General features: G+C 43.9%; 2 protein-coding genes across 2 annotated transcripts; both read right to left on the bottom strand.

The window, feature by feature from the left end:
• Positions 1-2,462: 2,462 nt before the first annotated feature.
• LOC127316743 (uncharacterized) lies at positions 2,463-6,378 on the bottom strand. Its single transcript, XM_051347210.2, has 5 exons — positions 5,811-6,378; positions 4,591-5,100; positions 4,101-4,154; positions 3,570-3,718; positions 2,463-2,762 (listed from the first exon to the last, which is right to left on the bottom strand). The coding sequence occupies exons 1-5, from the start codon at positions 6,278-6,280 to the stop codon at positions 2,671-2,673; spliced, it is 1,275 nt and encodes a 424-aa protein (XP_051203170.1). The 5' UTR covers positions 6,281-6,378; the 3' UTR covers positions 2,463-2,670.
• Positions 6,379-11,439: 5,061 nt separating this feature from the next.
• Positions 11,440-15,991, bottom strand: LOC127316742 (uncharacterized). Its single transcript, XM_051347209.1, has 5 exons — positions 15,456-15,991; positions 13,719-14,351; positions 13,199-13,252; positions 12,680-12,810; positions 11,440-11,734 (listed from the first exon to the last, which is right to left on the bottom strand). Exons 1-5 carry the CDS (start codon positions 15,974-15,976, stop codon positions 11,643-11,645), a joined length of 1,431 nt encoding a protein of 476 aa, XP_051203169.1. The 5' UTR covers positions 15,977-15,991; the 3' UTR covers positions 11,440-11,642.
• Between the last annotated feature and the right edge of the window lie 429 nt (positions 15,992-16,420).

Raw genomic sequence — 16,420 nt, 5'->3', positions numbered from 1 at the left:
GCCGGCATCCACATCATATCATCAGGGACGTAAGGGATATTGTCGTTGCTGCGCATGACCCGGCCGAGAGCGACGGTGTCGCTAGCTGATGCCTCCGCATGATCCCGCCCAGATCGTGAATCGCGGCGGCTTAGGCCCCACCGTGGGCGTCGAATGTAATTGCATTGTCACCAGGGTAACCATCGGGGTGATTACGGTGAGGAGAGAGAGGGCGTAAGGCGGCGATGTTGACGGTTCAGGACTGTACATAAGTTTACTCAGGTTCAGGTCCCCCTATGTCTTGCTATAAGTTGCTATATGGCAACAAATGTACAAGTTACAGATTGGATTTTCTGCCCTAAGAGGGACCGTAGACCGACTTTATATAGGAAGCCGGTCCTAGGGTTTACGGAAAGAGCCTTAGCCGGCAAGTCTACGAAGTTCTACATCTATTCGGGTTAGGTAATTTTGTTAACGGTCTACAAAAACTCAGGATTTAAATTTACATGTTAAACACTTGATAGATTAAATATTCTGAAAATATCAGAAACCACAAATGAAACTTTGCCCTTTTGCGTGCATTTTAGGATAAAATGATATTTCTCATGTCATCAAAATGTTACAAACTTGTTTGGAAATTTTTGTTAGGTAAAAGACCGACATTTTTGGGTAATCAAAGTCGGTAAACAAAGCTTACTTGTACATGGTCGATGTGGATGGGTGAGGTTGAAGGTTGTTGTTGAATGCCCTTTTGAGATTATGTGTTTATTTCTCAGTTACCTAATATATAAATACTTATTTCCAAGTAGATGATATGGAGTTCTTCATCTTATTTTAAAGTTTTATTAAGTGGTTGCATGACATATGAATTACATAAATTATATGCCAATGTGACATCTAATTGAAATTCACATATGCGCAATTTGACAGAAAATATTTGTCAATTTAAAATTATAAAAAGAAGTGCAACTTTAGGTTTAAAATGTGCACCTCGGCATGACTCCTTAGAACTATTAACCAAATAAAAACAAATCATATAATACAATGAGTGACTCGGGTGGTGTCTTCCGAGTTCCGACTTCCATGTCCCTTCATATCCTATGTTTCCCCGCTATGAGAGATGACACCCACCATCCAATCCAGGCATCCCTCTCCGGTGGAAGATCCACTTAGATTCCAAATTTATGTAAACTGCAACTTACAAAATTAATTAAACAACTTGGAACAACAACTTTAAGCCATAAATTACATAGACTATAACTACTACTTCTACTTCTCTACTTCATGCGGGGATGGTATGACTCCAGAGCACTGGGAGTTGATGGAATCGTTGGAATCGTCATTGTCCGAGGAGGAGTCATCGCCATTCTTGGCATTGTCGATGACCTCGGGCCCGGGCTTGTAGACATGGTTCTGCATTTGACGATCCTTATTCTTCTCTGCATCGCCGACCTCCTCCTCCTCCTCCTTTTTGGCATTCTCCTCCTCCTTGTTGGCATCCTCCTCCCCCTCCTTGTTGGCATTCTCCTCCTCCCTTGCCTCCTTGCGGCACACTTACATCGTAAAGGGTGAGTGCACGGCCGCGTCCGATGAAACCAGCGACCTCGCTGACTCCGATAACGGGCTCCGCGAAGACTGGCTGCTAGTCTGAGAGTCGTTGCAAGCCATTTTCGAGGGACAAAAAAAGAGAGTAATGGCTGATGCTCTTCGATCAGGGGGAAGGGCACATTTTAAGGCGGCAGGTAGTTCCAATTCCCAATTTCCAAACCCTCAACCCTTCAGTTTACTTCCGCAAAAAAAAAAAAAAAACTGTACAGATTATTATCCCAGCTGTACGCGTGGGTCCTACATGTAAGCGTGGGTCCCACCCATATGGGGGGCCACACGTGTCGAAGTCACATTCCATAGATGGTCAAGGGCGTGGACCGATGAAAACACACCGTTTGGTTGTTCGTGATACCTAACAAGAGGCTAGAGCTATCTGTAACTTTTTGTCACCACATGCTAGTGAACTTGTAGTCCATCAATTTTTGCCCTCAGAACTTTTGTACTCCATGCCCTACCCCAATATTCGCTGGTATCAGCGAAAATGATGATAAGCTTAGACAACTACAATCATACGATTGGGTTGCATATTTCTGTCTTTAATACTAAAAGAATCTCAACATAAGGTCAATCCTCATTTTATGTTTCCAATGAATGTCAACACATTTTCTCTCAGTTCATTTCTCCTGCAAAATTAACGTTTCAATCCTGTGTATAATTCCAGCAATCCAAAAAAATCCCTTAAGTAGGACTATCTGTTGCTCTATTGTCACGACAAGCTGATAAACTTGTAGCCCATCACTTTTTGCCTACAGAAACTTCTGGTATTCATGCTCTGCCTTATTTTCCATTGGTCTCAACGAAAATGATGGTAGCGTATACCGGAAATTATGCACTTAAAGACATGCACATAACACACACAATCCAACACAATGAGGTATAACCAAGGTGGCAGTTTAAACTTTTAATAACTTTCCACGACATCAGTCTGTTGAGATGTCAATGTCCCAAAAACTTTCTCAATTCCGTCTAAGCAGGAGGCAACTACGGTATAAGCTAGGGGAGGTAGCTATTACTAAGGTATAGTACAAACAGGAATATGATATCGTGCTAGAGAGCGGCCGCCACTATGCATTGGCTAGCATGTCACATGCAGTATTGGCCTTCGTCATACAGGGCCAGCACGCGGTTGGGCGCAAGATCCTCATGAATCGGAGGCGCACAAGATAGAGGTAGCACTGGAAAAAGAAGGGGCGATTAAAAAATCATACTAGAATCATGAGAAGGTTGCGCAAATACAAAGAGTAAACAGAGAATCAATGCCATAAACAATCTCACTTGACGCATAAATACCAATAAGCTAATCACATCAGAATGTCCTTTGATGCGCAAGGGTCATAGTATATAAGTATACTGGTAGATGAAATCAGCAGTCATCACCAGCCACCAAGGAACTCCACACAGTGATCTTAGTAGCTGCTGCAAGATCCCTAAATCACTAGCTAGTTGCAAGAACTTAATCTAGGATGTGGTACCACAATCAACAGGGTTACAAGTTCCACGCCTGTCTGGCTCGCGCTTTCTTACTGTAGGCAGCATGCATTAACTGAATTGTACTGTTTCTATTCATGTATATGACAATATAATCCATTACCGTGCAATGTTCTACACTGTGTTATAGGTGTGCCATCCAATTCACAGAACTTTAAAAGAAGTGAAGTAAAATCCAATCGATGATATCTAAACCGGTTATGATCATATAAAGTATGAGTGGCAGGTGTGAACTTTCCATACATGCACGCCCTACTACCCTGCACACACCAGCTCACCACCTGTTCTACCACTTCAATAGCTCCATTAAGTAGACAATATTACAAGTACATTAACTAAGTAGTGCATTCTCAGTCGACATGGCAATTTGGAACAATTGTACACTGATACAAATTCACAATTCAAGCAATAGTGGTAATTTCTCAACCAGAAGAGAGATGCTCCTCATTTATCAAGGCAGTAAAGTAAGTGTGTTAAATTTTTCCATAACATACCTTCGTTTGGTTCAAGAGGCTTTGACTGACGATGGCGCTTTGACTGACGGCGGCACCTTCTTACGTAATCCTGTAGACGCATAGGTATCTTGAACGAAAACTGAGATTTGTCTAAACCGACAGCACAGCCTGGATTGTCTCGAAGATAACTGTAAAGTATAACATTTGGAAATTAGATAAACTGTAGACAGATTGAAGTGTAACCACATGGAAAATTTCACATGGTTTATGCCTGCATACTATGTTATTTCAAATGTTCAGTTGTAAGGAAAGACCAGACTCATTAAACTGGGCACAGAAAAAAGTTAAACCCAAATGTTGCCCGTGTGCTTCGTATAATTGAGCAATTGAGCTAGTGAAAGTACAATGATAACACTTTGTGAGGATTATGAGATTAATTATTGCTTAGTGGATAGAATTCAGATGCAGCTATCGACGTGCTAGATGAATGTAAAACTGTGTATGGGCATTAAATATGCTTCAGAAAGTGGAGATCTTGAAGGGAAGTTGACCAAAAGATTGTTGGCATACTTTTCGACATCGGTCTTTGATCTTAATTTTTTGCCTGAAGGAGGAAAATAGTACCTGAAAGCATGTATATATAATGTTAACAAGCAGTCATACATCACGTACACAGAATAGCAGGTATATTATAGAAAGGTGCATAGCAGACCACAGGAATGGCTAATCAACCATCGACCAAATATGTACAGCATAACACTACTAAAAGATAAATGAGCATGTTAACAATATTAAGCTGGGTGACAATTTAACACCATTGAAGATCTTCTACTGCAAGCAGAAATGGTGTATATTAAAGTACAAATTATTTATACCCCTATAAGCAGCAGGACTTAAATCACTGGTATTCAGCATAGTTGTTATACTAGAAAACAGAGCAAGTATGCATCTGGCTATCAGGGATCTAAAGAGCCAAGACCCAGCTGCATAAGAAAACAACTGGAACATCATTTTCTCAGAATAATAACTACAATAGTAGGCAAAAAAAAGTATTACTCACACGTCAGCAAATCTGCTGCAACCTTCACTTCTTATAGATATTGTCCTTTCCCACCCAGGAGGGGTCTGATAGATGCATGGTCTATCAATCGCCCAGAACCCGACATCTTGCGATATATCTGCTGGATCATCACATGAGACTCCAGGCTTCCACGAATGGACATGTTCGCAAAGAAAAGGAACATGTCTACTTTTCTCCCGAATTTCATCATATTTTATTTTGGTGGGAATGAGTCTCCATTTCCAGCACTTACCACATTGTACAGCATATGTATCAATAGAGTATTTTATTTTTTTAGCTGGAAGAACTAGGGAGTTTTCTTCATGGCCATTCTCATAAGGAACAATTTGATATGATGTACTTTTAGAGGAGTTTGTAGTGTCATCCCCTTGATCTGCAACCTTGTCAGATAACGCCTCCTTGCTCTTGTTTGATGGTGGAAGAGATAATGCATTTTCATCAGGCTTGAGCACAGGTTTAGCCGGGCTGGACTTGGTAGCACTTAGTTCCCTGTTAGAGGTGATGGCAAAAGTTTCACACTAAGAACGGGAAAATGATTGATAGGAAAACAAAATGTGCGTAAACGTAAACTAATGTAGGAGACACCACCATGAACATGCAAAGAGAGTGATCTGAAAGCCTGATTATAGTAAATCTTCCATTTCCCTGGATAGATATCAAGATATCGTTGGCATTAGAACCGTACAATCCCCCACAAATCAGGTTCACTGTGGACTATGGTATGACATAAATCTGTAACATTGAAGATTGAACAGCTTACATAACTAGAGCTAACATAAAGTTCTGAGATCCCGAAGGTAACACCTCATCAGTATACTTAAGGCATCGACAATCCGACTCACCGGCATAACTCGCAAATATACATTTAACAGCTTGAGCCAACGTAATAATGCTCCAAAACTCTTGGCTACTGGCTAGATGCTAATCAAGGAATCGTCAGCATTAGAAACATAGCAATGTACTGCCTCCGTTTGAAATTTACCAATTGCAACAGTAAATCGAATGTACCAACTGCAACAGCAGATGGCCCTACTCTTGAAACAGCCCATGCACGCTAATCTAGCAAATTAGAGACAGTAAATCGAAAGTACCAATTGCAACAGCAGACAGCCCTACTCTTCAAACGGACCCAGCATGCTAATCAAACCAAATTAACCAGCAAGAGGCGGAGAGCCGAGGTGGCGGGCGAAGAGGTAAACCTGAAGCGCCTCCAGTGGCGGCTTTTCCGTGGCCTATCATCGGGGTCCCCACCCCCCGCCGGCGGCGGTGGACGCTTGAGGAGGCGATCCTCCTGGTCCTGGAGGCGGCGGGCTTCGCAGGCGGCTTCGAGCCTAGGGAAGAGCTCGGCCCTGCTTGGCAACAATGGGAGTGGGGAGTCGTGCTCTCCCGTGTCCGCGTCGTCCTCCGACTCGGCGGCGGCGGCGTCCTCCCATTTCGCCTCGTCCTCCAACTCGGCGGCAGCGGCGGCGGCCGCGGCGGCCCACTCCGCCTCGTCCTCCGAATCAGCGGCGACGTCGTCCAGCGACTCAGCCGCCGGGACATGGTCCTCCCACTCCGGCTCGGGGCTGGCGCCTACGGACGTGAAGGCGGTAAGCGAAGGAGGAGGGGAGGAGTCGGAGGGGTGGTGGCGGCTCACGGGCTCGGTGGTGGGGTCTGGAGCAAATGTCATCTTGCTGGCCGCTGCCTTGTACGGAGTACTAGTAGTTGAGTCCTGAAATCGCGGAGTCCACTAGGGGAGAAGACTCGAGGTTTGGGACTGAGAAAATGGTCTTCACTCTTCAGGGTATGTCAAACGGCCCAACGCATGTGTTTGTGACCACATGGATCGAAAATATGCTGTATCCCGTTCCAGCGATCTAACGCATAGTGTATGATCCGTTCGCCAAGACGCAAACGCAGCTTAAATATGCGACATATTTGCATCTGCACGAACGCTGCGTGGATAGCGCGGTCGTTCGACGCTTCTCGCATGGACCCGCCTGCCAGCAGCACAGATGTTTCGACTTCAGCGTGGCATAACTTAAAGACGGCGCGCTGCATCTTTTCAGGACCGCGTTAATGGTGTGTCTCCCCTTCCGAGCGCGTGCGATGGTGGGCGGCATCACACTGAGAGGACATTGAAGACGAGTTAGCGTCCAAGCCTTTTTAAGGTCCGCTGGGCGGCGTCCATTTTCTCGACCACGCCATTGCCTGATTCTGCCGTAGCCACCCGGCCGACGCCATGGGGAAGTCTTGGTTGTTCCACAAAACGAAGAACTACCACGAGACTAGCGGCTCGCGGTCCGGCAAGAAGTCGCGGGTCGGGCGGTATGTCCGCATCGAGTTCGTGCGCCGCCTCTGGGAGGAAAATCGGTCGGTGCCATGGTCGGATGCTAGCCTACCTGCAGGAGGATGGTACCTCAACTCCAGCCGTGTGCCGGACCCTCCCGTGCCACGTGAGGGCCCAGAGCATCGTGACAAGGTGCGCCGCAGCCGAGACATCTTGGCGGTCGATATCCGAGAAGATCCGACGTACGCGCTCAACTCCTACAACTGGATCTCGTTCGGGATGTGAGAGTTCGACGTGCGCACCTTGGGAGCGAGAGAATGGTCTTTAGAGCATCTCCACCGACGCGTTCCACAACGGTTCTGGGGCCGGGAGCGAAAACGAGTTCACACCGGCGCATCTCAAATAGCGTCGACGCTTTTTCAAGCTCAATAGAAGCGCCGGTAACCCCGTGTCGGTCCCTTGGCTAAGGCGCGAATCGGGCGCGTCGGCGCCTCGCGAGGCGGAAAATTTTGTGTGTGGGAGCCGCTTGCCAGTGAGGCCAGGGCGCCGCGCGGGAGATTTTACCGGCCTGGAAACTCTCCCGCCACGACGCCGCGCGGGAAACTCCGCCACGATGCCGCGCGGGTGGTTTCCCGCCTCATCGCCGGTCTATATTATCCCTCCTCCCCTGCCTCATTGGTGCAAAAACCCTAGAAAATACCACAATGGTCGATTCGTGGGAGGAGGAGACGCTAGAGGCGGCCGTAGAAGTCGTGGAGGAGGACCCGCAGTTTGCTGAGTATGAGGCGTGGAAGGAGGCGGCGCTAGTGGCGACCGTAGATGCCTTTGTCGTGGACGAGCGGCAGGAACTGAAGGAGGCGCGGCGGCGCCGGGAGGAGGTGCGGCGACAGCGGGAGCGCCGGTGGGAGGTGCGCCAGCAGAAGGAGTGGGAGCATCTTGCGCTGCGGCGGGTGATGCGGGAGGAAGAGCAGCGTCAGGATGAAGGCTACGAGCGGCGGCGTTTGGCGGAGATGCAGCTCCGCATACAGAGGCAGAAGTTGGATCACCGTCGGCGGCGGGAGGACCTGGAGCGGCAGCTACATCAGGAGGCGGTGGCCACGGATAGATCCGCCTACTTGACGTTCGTGGCGGAGAGAGCAGTGGATCATCGATGGAGGAGCAGCGGACAGAGCATGGGAGAGAGCTGCGGGCGATCGTCCACCTCCACAGAACCGGTTGGCCAGTAGGTAGTAGGCTAGAGATGAAGCATGTTTCACATGTCATTCGGGGTCAAGGAGTGAATAATGTTTTACTCGGATTTTCCCTAAAATATTATTCATTCCTCGATCCTGAATGACAAAATGAAACTACAAATATAAATATTTAGTTTATTAAAAAAAATCCTATCGGGGCCACCGGTTTGGAGCCGTCGATGTGGGAACAACGCCCCCAAATAGAGGATGCAGTATCGACACCCCCCATACGACACTGTCGGTGCCCCTACCGGCGACTATATAGGACGCACCGGTGGAGATGCTCTTACCTTCTAGGCAGGACTTGTCTAAGCATGTGAGCAACAGTGGACAAAGATTTGGTGCAACATGGTCGTCACCGGTGATCCTTTTCTAAAAAGTAGTTAAAAATTATATTTCTAAGTTTCAGAAATATCTAAAAATAAATCATGACGTAGCCAGTATTTTATCTTACAAACGATGTAAACTTTCAACTGAAATAACTTGTATTTTGGACTACACAAAAATAACAAAGTGTGAAGTTCAGAAAATAAAACATTTTGCCATTGAGGTTTTGTACGTTAGTGGGATATATCATGAGCTATTTTTAGAATTTTGTTACATAATATATTTTACAACAACAACAAAGCCTTTATTCTCAAACAAGTTGGGGTAGGCTAGAGGTAAAACCCATAAAATCTCGTAACCAACTCATGGTTTTAGCACATGGATAGCAAGCTTCCACGTGGCTTTTTCATAGCTAGTTCTTTGGTGATACTCCAGTCATTCCTTCAAATTTCTCTTTACGAACTCCTCCCATGTCAAGTTTGGTTTACCCGTCCTCTCTTGACATTATCCATAGGCTTTAGCTGTCCATTATGCACTCGAGCTTCTGGAGGCATGCGCTGAATATGCCCAAATCATCTTAGACGATGTTGGAAAAGCTTCTCTGCAATCCGTGTTACCCAACTCTATCTCGTATATCATCATTTCGGACTCGGTCCTTCCTCGTGTGGCCACACATCCATCTCAACATGGGCATCTCCACCACACCTAACTGTTGAACATGCCGCCTTTTAGTCGGCCAACACTCAGCGCCATACAACATTGCGGGTCGAACCGACATCCTATAGAACTTGCCTTTTAGCTTTTATGGCACTCTCTTATCACAAAGAATGCCATAAGCTTGGCGCCACTTCATCCATCCGGCTTTGATCTAGTGGTTCATATCTTCATCGATATCCCCATCCTTGTGCACGATATCGATTGACCCCAAGTATCGAAAGGTGTCCTTCTAAGGCACCATCTGCCCATCCAGGCTAACCTCCTAGCTCCTCCTCGTACCTAGTAGTACTAAAAGCACACATCATGTACTCCGTTTTAGTTCTACTAAGTCTAAAACCTTTTGATTACAAGGTTTATCTCCATAGTTCTAACTTCCTATTGACCACGTTCGACTATCATCGATTAGGACCACATCATCCGCAAAGAGCATACACCATGAGATATATCCTTGTATATCTCTTGTGACCTCATTCATCATCAAATTAAATAGATAAGGGCTCAAAGCTGACCCCTGGTGTAGTCCTATTTTAATTGGGAAATCATCATCGCTTGTGTGCATGATCCAAAATATATTGGTTCTACTAAGCCGCCATTGTTACATAATATTTTAAAACATATTAATATATTTTTTTAATATGATGAGATCACTTGTGTGTAGGATCCAAAATAACTTTTCGGCAATAGTGATCCTAATATAATTAGAAGAAAAATAATAGGCATATATTTATATTATGGGTCTCTAGGGCTTGAGCACTACCTTAGGCCATCTCCGGCCGCACGGATAGAAATAGTCCACTATCTGTTTGGGGTGTTCTACATCCCGAAAAGTGATCTCTATTTTAAAGAAGAAGTAAAAAAAAGTGCTAAAAATCATTGGAGAATTGGGCCAATATTTGTTCAACTGCTTCAAGAGTCACACTGTTGGTGTCGGATGGGTCTTGCAAGAGATGAATTTGAATCATAGTGCAGTCAATAGACTGATATTGGACTTGTAAAGAGGTCCATTTGCCCTTAACTTGAAAAGCCACCCATTTCTCATTCCAATCAACAACTTGTGGACTATGGAGTGAGAGCCAATCCATACCAACTATACCATCATAACTTTGGAGTGGCAAAATTTTAAAGGATGAAGAGAATTCCAATTCACCACAAGTCCAATGACAATGAAAAATCTACTATGACTCATAGGTGTAGATGCACCCACTATTCAAAAGCATATTTCAAAATGTTTAAAAATTCTGAAAAGAAATATCAAGATGTACACCATTGATTCTATGTTCGCACACGAAGTTTGAAAGAAAAATATTATTTTTTGTGGCTAGTGTAAAAAAACAATTTCCGAGGCTCTAAAATAGCTTTTAACGAGACATTTTTTTAATTCTTTTTACATAGTGCACACAAAATGTTTTTCCTGCCAAATTTTTGTGAACTAACATAGAATGTGAGGATGTGTACTCAGGATTTTATTTCAAAAGTTTAAAACAAATTTAAATACATATTTCATAATAGGTGCATCTAGACCTATGAGCCAAAACACCATATCCCAATAGGACTAGGAATCATCTTATATTGCAAGTCTTTGGCTTAGGCCTCCTGCCCTCCTGCCCACGAGCGTCCAATCAATACAACAACAATTACAATGATCAATGCTTTCTACAAATTAATCCTCATTTATTTTTCCTCTGAAATGTCTATGCATGCCCTCTCTTTCTCCTGCAAACTTTAACAACATTCCAGTCCTGCGAATACTTCCAGCAACCCTAAAAAAAAATCCCTAACTTGAGCTATCTGCAGCTTTCTGGCAAGCTTGTAGCCCATCTAATTTTTTTTACCTACAAAAACATTTCTTAGCCATACCCTACCCCAATATTTTATGCTCTTAAGGAAAATGATGGTAGCTTTTACATGAAAACTATTATCGTATAGTTGGGTTGCATATTGCTCTGTCTTTTATCCTACAAGAATCTCAACATAAGGTCAATTCTCATTTTATGTTTCCGCTGAATGTCAACAAAGCGCCATATCTGTCCATTTCTCCTGCAAACTTAACCTTTCAATCCTGTGTATAATTCTAGCAATCCAAAAAATCCGTTAACTAGGACTATCTATAACTGGATTGTCACAACAAGCTGATATTATTGTATCCCATCAACTTTTACCTACAGAAACTTCTGGTATCCATGCTCTACCCGATTTTTCGTTGGTTTCAACAAAATTGATGGTAGCTTATACTGGAAATTGTGCACTTAAGGACATGCACATCTCACACACAACACAATGAGGTATAACCAAGGTGGTAGTTTTGAACTTTATTAACTTTCCGCGACATCAGTCTGTTGAGATGTCAATCTCGCAAAAACTTTCTCAATTCCATCTAAGCAGGAGGCAGCTATGGTGTAAACTAGGGGAGCGAGCTAAGGTATATCACATACAGGAACATGCTATCGCACTGGGGAGCGGCCTGACACTCTGCACTGGCTGGCATGTCACATACAGTATTGGCCTTCGTCATACAGGGCCAGCACACAGTTGGGCGCGAGATCCTCATGAATTGGAGGCGCAGAAGATAGAGGTAGCACTGGAAACAAAAGGACACGTTTTCAGATAAAAAAAACAAAGCATGCAAGCAATATAAGATGGTTGCGCAAATACAAAGAGTAAACAGATGATCAATGCCATAAAACAATCTCAGTTGAAAGAGTAGACATACAAATACCGATAAGCTAATCACATCAGAACGTCTTCTGATGCGCAAGGGTCATAGTATATAACATTATAACTATAATGGTAGATGAAATCAGCAGCCATCACCAACCACCAAGGCACAGTGATCCTAGCAGCCTAAATCACTAGCCAGTTGCAAGAACTTAATCTAGGATGTGGTACCATAATCAGCAGGGTACAAGTTCCACAGTTGTCCGGGTAGTGCTTTCTTATTGTACGCAGCCCGCATTAACAGAATTGCAATACTGTTTATATTCATGTCTAGGAGAAAATATCCATCGGTCTACACTGTTATCAGGTGTGCCATCCAATTTAAAGAAATTTAAAAAACAATGAAGTAAGATCCAATTGATGATATCTAGAGCGGCTATGATCATATAAAATATGAGTGGCACATGTGAACTTTAGATGTGTGCACGCACTACTACCCTGCACAAGCCAGCTCACCATCTGTTCTACCATTTTAATAGCTCCGTTAAGCAGACAATATTACCAGTACTCCCTCTGTCCCAAAATAAGTTGCTCAACTTCTTCTAGATACGGATGTATCACACTAAAAATATGTCTAGGTACAACTGTATCTAGACAAACTTGAGCAGCTATTTTTGGGACGGTGAGAGTACATTAAATGGTAATGCATTCTCAGTCAACATGGCAATTTGGAAACAATTGTTCATTGATACACATTACAAGCAAAAGTGGTCATTGTTCAACCAGAAGAGAGGTGCACCTCCAACTATTAATTCATTTATCATGCCATGCCAGTAAAGTAAGTGTGTTAATAGTGTGCATAAAATACCTTCGTTTGGTTGAAGAGGCTTTGACTGACGGCGGCACCTTTTCAGGTAGCCCTGGAGACGTTCAGGTATCTTGAACCAATTCTCAGATTTTTGTAAATCGATACTACAATCTGGGTTGTCTCGAAGATAACTATCAAAGTATAACATTTGAAAATCAGATAAACATCTACACAGATTGAAGTGAACCACATGGAAAAGTTCACACAGTTTATGCATGCATACTTTGTTATTTCAAATGTTCAGTTGTAAGAACAGACCAGATTCATGAAACTAGGCACCGAAAAAGTTAAACCTAAATGCTGCATGTGTGCTTCGTATAATTGAGTCATTGAAGTAGTGAAAGTATAATGATAACACTTTGTAACAATTATCAGATTAATTGTAGCTTAGTGGATACCATTCACTCATTCAGATGCAACTATCGACATGCTAGATGGATGTAAAACTGTGTATGGGCATTAATATGCTTAAGAAACTGAAGACTTTGAAAGGAAGTTGACCAAAAGATGTTGGCATACCGTTCCAATTCCTTGAATGATCTTAATTTTGGGCCTTTAGGAGGAAAATAGTACCTGAAAGCATGTATATAGAATGTTACCAAGCAGTCATACAATAAGTACACAGAATAGCAGGTACATTATATACAAGTTGTGTAGCAGACCACAGGAATGACTGATCAACCATCGACCAAATATGTACAGCATAACATCACTTAACATAAATGAGCATGTCAACAATATTAAGCTGGTTGACGATTTGCCTAAATTGAAGATTCTTCTACAGCAAGCGAATATCATGAGTGAGAAATGGTGTATTATTTCCACCCCGATAAGTAGTAGGAGCTTAATTAAATCGGTGGTATTCAGCCCAGTGGTTATACTAGAAAACTAAGAGCAAGTATGCGTTTAAGATCTAAAGAGCTAAGACCCAGAGGCATAAGAAAACAACTGGAACATCATTATCACAGAAACAAGTAAGTACGTAAAGCTGTGTAACAAATTAACTATGATACTAGGCAAAAAAAAAAGTATTACTCACACGTCAGCGAAATTGCCGCGCCCTTCACTTCTTATAGATATTTTCCTTTCCCACCCAAGAGGGGTCTGAGCGATGCATGGTCTATCAATCACCCAGAACCCGTCATCTTGAGATATATCTGCCGGATCATCACATGAGACTCCAGGCTTCCACCCATGGGCATGTTTGCAAAGAAAACGAACCTGACTACATTTCTCCCGAATTTCATCATATTTTTTTTTGGTAGGAATAAGTCTCCATTTCCAGCAGTTGGCACATTGCACAGCATATGTATCAATAGAGGGTTTTATTTTTTTAGACGGAACAGGCAGAGGCTTTTCTTCATGGCCATTCTCATAAGGAACAATTTGAGATGATGCAGTGTCATCCCCTTGGTCCACGGCCTTGTCATATAACATCTCCTTGCTCTTGTTTGATGGTGGAAGAGATAATGAATTCTCATCAGGGTTGAGCACAGGATTAGCAGGGCTGGACTTCGTAGAACTTAGTTCCCTGTTGGAGGTGATGGCAAAAGTTTCACACTCCTTGTCATATAACATCTCCTTGCTCTTGTTTGATGGTGAAAGAGATAATGAATTCTCGTCAGGGTTGAGCAAAGGATTAGCAGGGCTGGACTTCGTAGCACTTAATTCCCTGTTGGAGGTGATGGCAAAAGTTTCACACTGGGAGCAGGAAAATGCTTGATAGAAAAACAGAAGATGCGCAAACGTAAATAAATATAAAAGTGAGTGAACACCATAAACATGCAAAGAGAGTGAGCTGAAAAAGCCTAATTATAGTAAGCTTCCATTTCCCTGAATAGACATCAAGATATCGTTGGCATTCACTATGGTATGACATAAATCTCTAGCATTGAACAACGTACGTAACTAGAGATGGCGTAAAGTTCTGAGATCCATAGGTTAGATTCCAATATTGAATTAACAGCGGGAAGGACGAACATAAGACCTCTACCTAGGGCATGAACAATCCAGTTCGCCAACATAACTCGCGAACATATATATTTAACAGCTTAGCTAACATAATGCTCCAGAATCCTATGCTAGATACTGACCGAGATGTCATCAGCATTAGGAGCATAGCATAATGTAGCAGTAGTAAATCTAATGTACCAACTGCAACAGAAGATGGCCCTACTCTACAAACAGCCCTAATGTCTAGTGTGCTAACAAAACCAAAACACACTTATATTATGAAAAAAAAAGAATCATGATCCTCCTAAGCTTTAGGCTACCGAGCATAGTTATCCAAAATAAAAACTAACTTCGGACGGGATAAAAGATATACACATTTTCCCCCTTTCCGCTAGAAGCACCAGTTATATTTTATATGTAAAATCTCCAAACAAGAACTGCTACATCAGAGGTTTTCCCTAAAGCCCATTCTTGGAAGCAAAGAAATATGATTAATCTTTGAATCTTGCAAATAACACATTTGTGAAGACTCTGTCTAAAATCAAAGCTAACTTCGGACGGGATAAAAGATCTACACATTTTCCCCCTTTCTGCTAGAAGCGTCAAATATGTTTTATATGTAAAAAAATCTCCAAAAAAATAACGGCTACATCACAGGTTTTCCCTAAAGACCATTCTTGGCAAAAAGAAAGAAACACGATTGATCTTTGAATCTTGGTTATCGCACATTTGTGAACAATCTGCCTAACCATACATTCATATAAGCAGAGCCGTTGTCAACAAGAAGGGAGAGACGGGGTGGCGGGCGAAGAGGTATACATACCTGAAGCGCCTCCAATGGGGGCTTTTAGGTGGCCAAATAGGCTCGTCGGGGTCTCCAGCACCCGTCGGCGGCGGTGGAGGCTTGCGGCGTCGAGCCTCCTGGAGGCGGCGGTCTTCGCAGGCGGCGTCGAGCCTGCGGAAGAGCTCGGTCTTGCGGGGGTCGCGGCGCGCCGAGGTGCTTGGCCACCATCGGAGCGGGGAGTCGGGCTCTCCCGTGCCCGCCTCGCCCCCAGCGTCGTCCTCCGACCCGGCGGCGGGGACGTCGTCCTCCGACTCGGCGGGGGCGGCGTCCTCCCACTTGGCCTCGTCCTCCAACTCGGCGGCGGCGGCGGCCGACGCGGCGGCCCACTCGTCCTCGTCGTCGGTGGCGTTGGCGTCGTCCCACTCCGCGTCGGGGCTGGCGAAGGCGGTAAGCGAAGGAGAGCGGTGGTGGTGGTGGTGGCCCTCCCTTTCTTCTCTCCGCGTGTTGGAGACGGGCTCGGTGCTGGGGGTGGTGGGGTTCGGGTCTGAACCAAAGGCCATATTGTGCCTACTGAAAGTGGGTTTTAGAAGCACAAGGCAATCTAATCTAGCTAGGCTCCCATTTCTTTTATAATGAGCAAAACTCGTATAACATGTGGGTGATAATGAGTTTCATATATTTGGAAGGAAACAATAGGCGATTATCGATTACAGATAAGTGCTCTATAAAAAAAATCATCTTGAAAGTAAAATATGATAAGATAACGGTGTCATGACGTCATCAATGCGTGATCTAGAAAAAATATAGTCTAATTAGAAAAATGGTGGCTGGCAAATGGAGAAAGAAACACGATTGAACTTGCGAGAATTTTCATAGTACAGATAAGACCGGTTTAAACACGCCTGGAAAATACCTTTGAGATCACATAAAGCAATCTAGGTTGATGATATAACCGAAAACCATGGCGCGAACTAGGGAAAACAAATTATACTAACATGATATGT

The sequence above is a fragment of the Lolium perenne genome, chromosome 7 (assembly GCF_019359855.2).
Source record: "Lolium perenne isolate Kyuss_39 chromosome 7, Kyuss_2.0, whole genome shotgun sequence".
NCBI lineage: Eukaryota > Viridiplantae > Streptophyta > Magnoliopsida > Poales > Poaceae > Lolium > Lolium perenne.
This window is presented reverse-complemented; position numbering and strand designations above follow the sequence as displayed.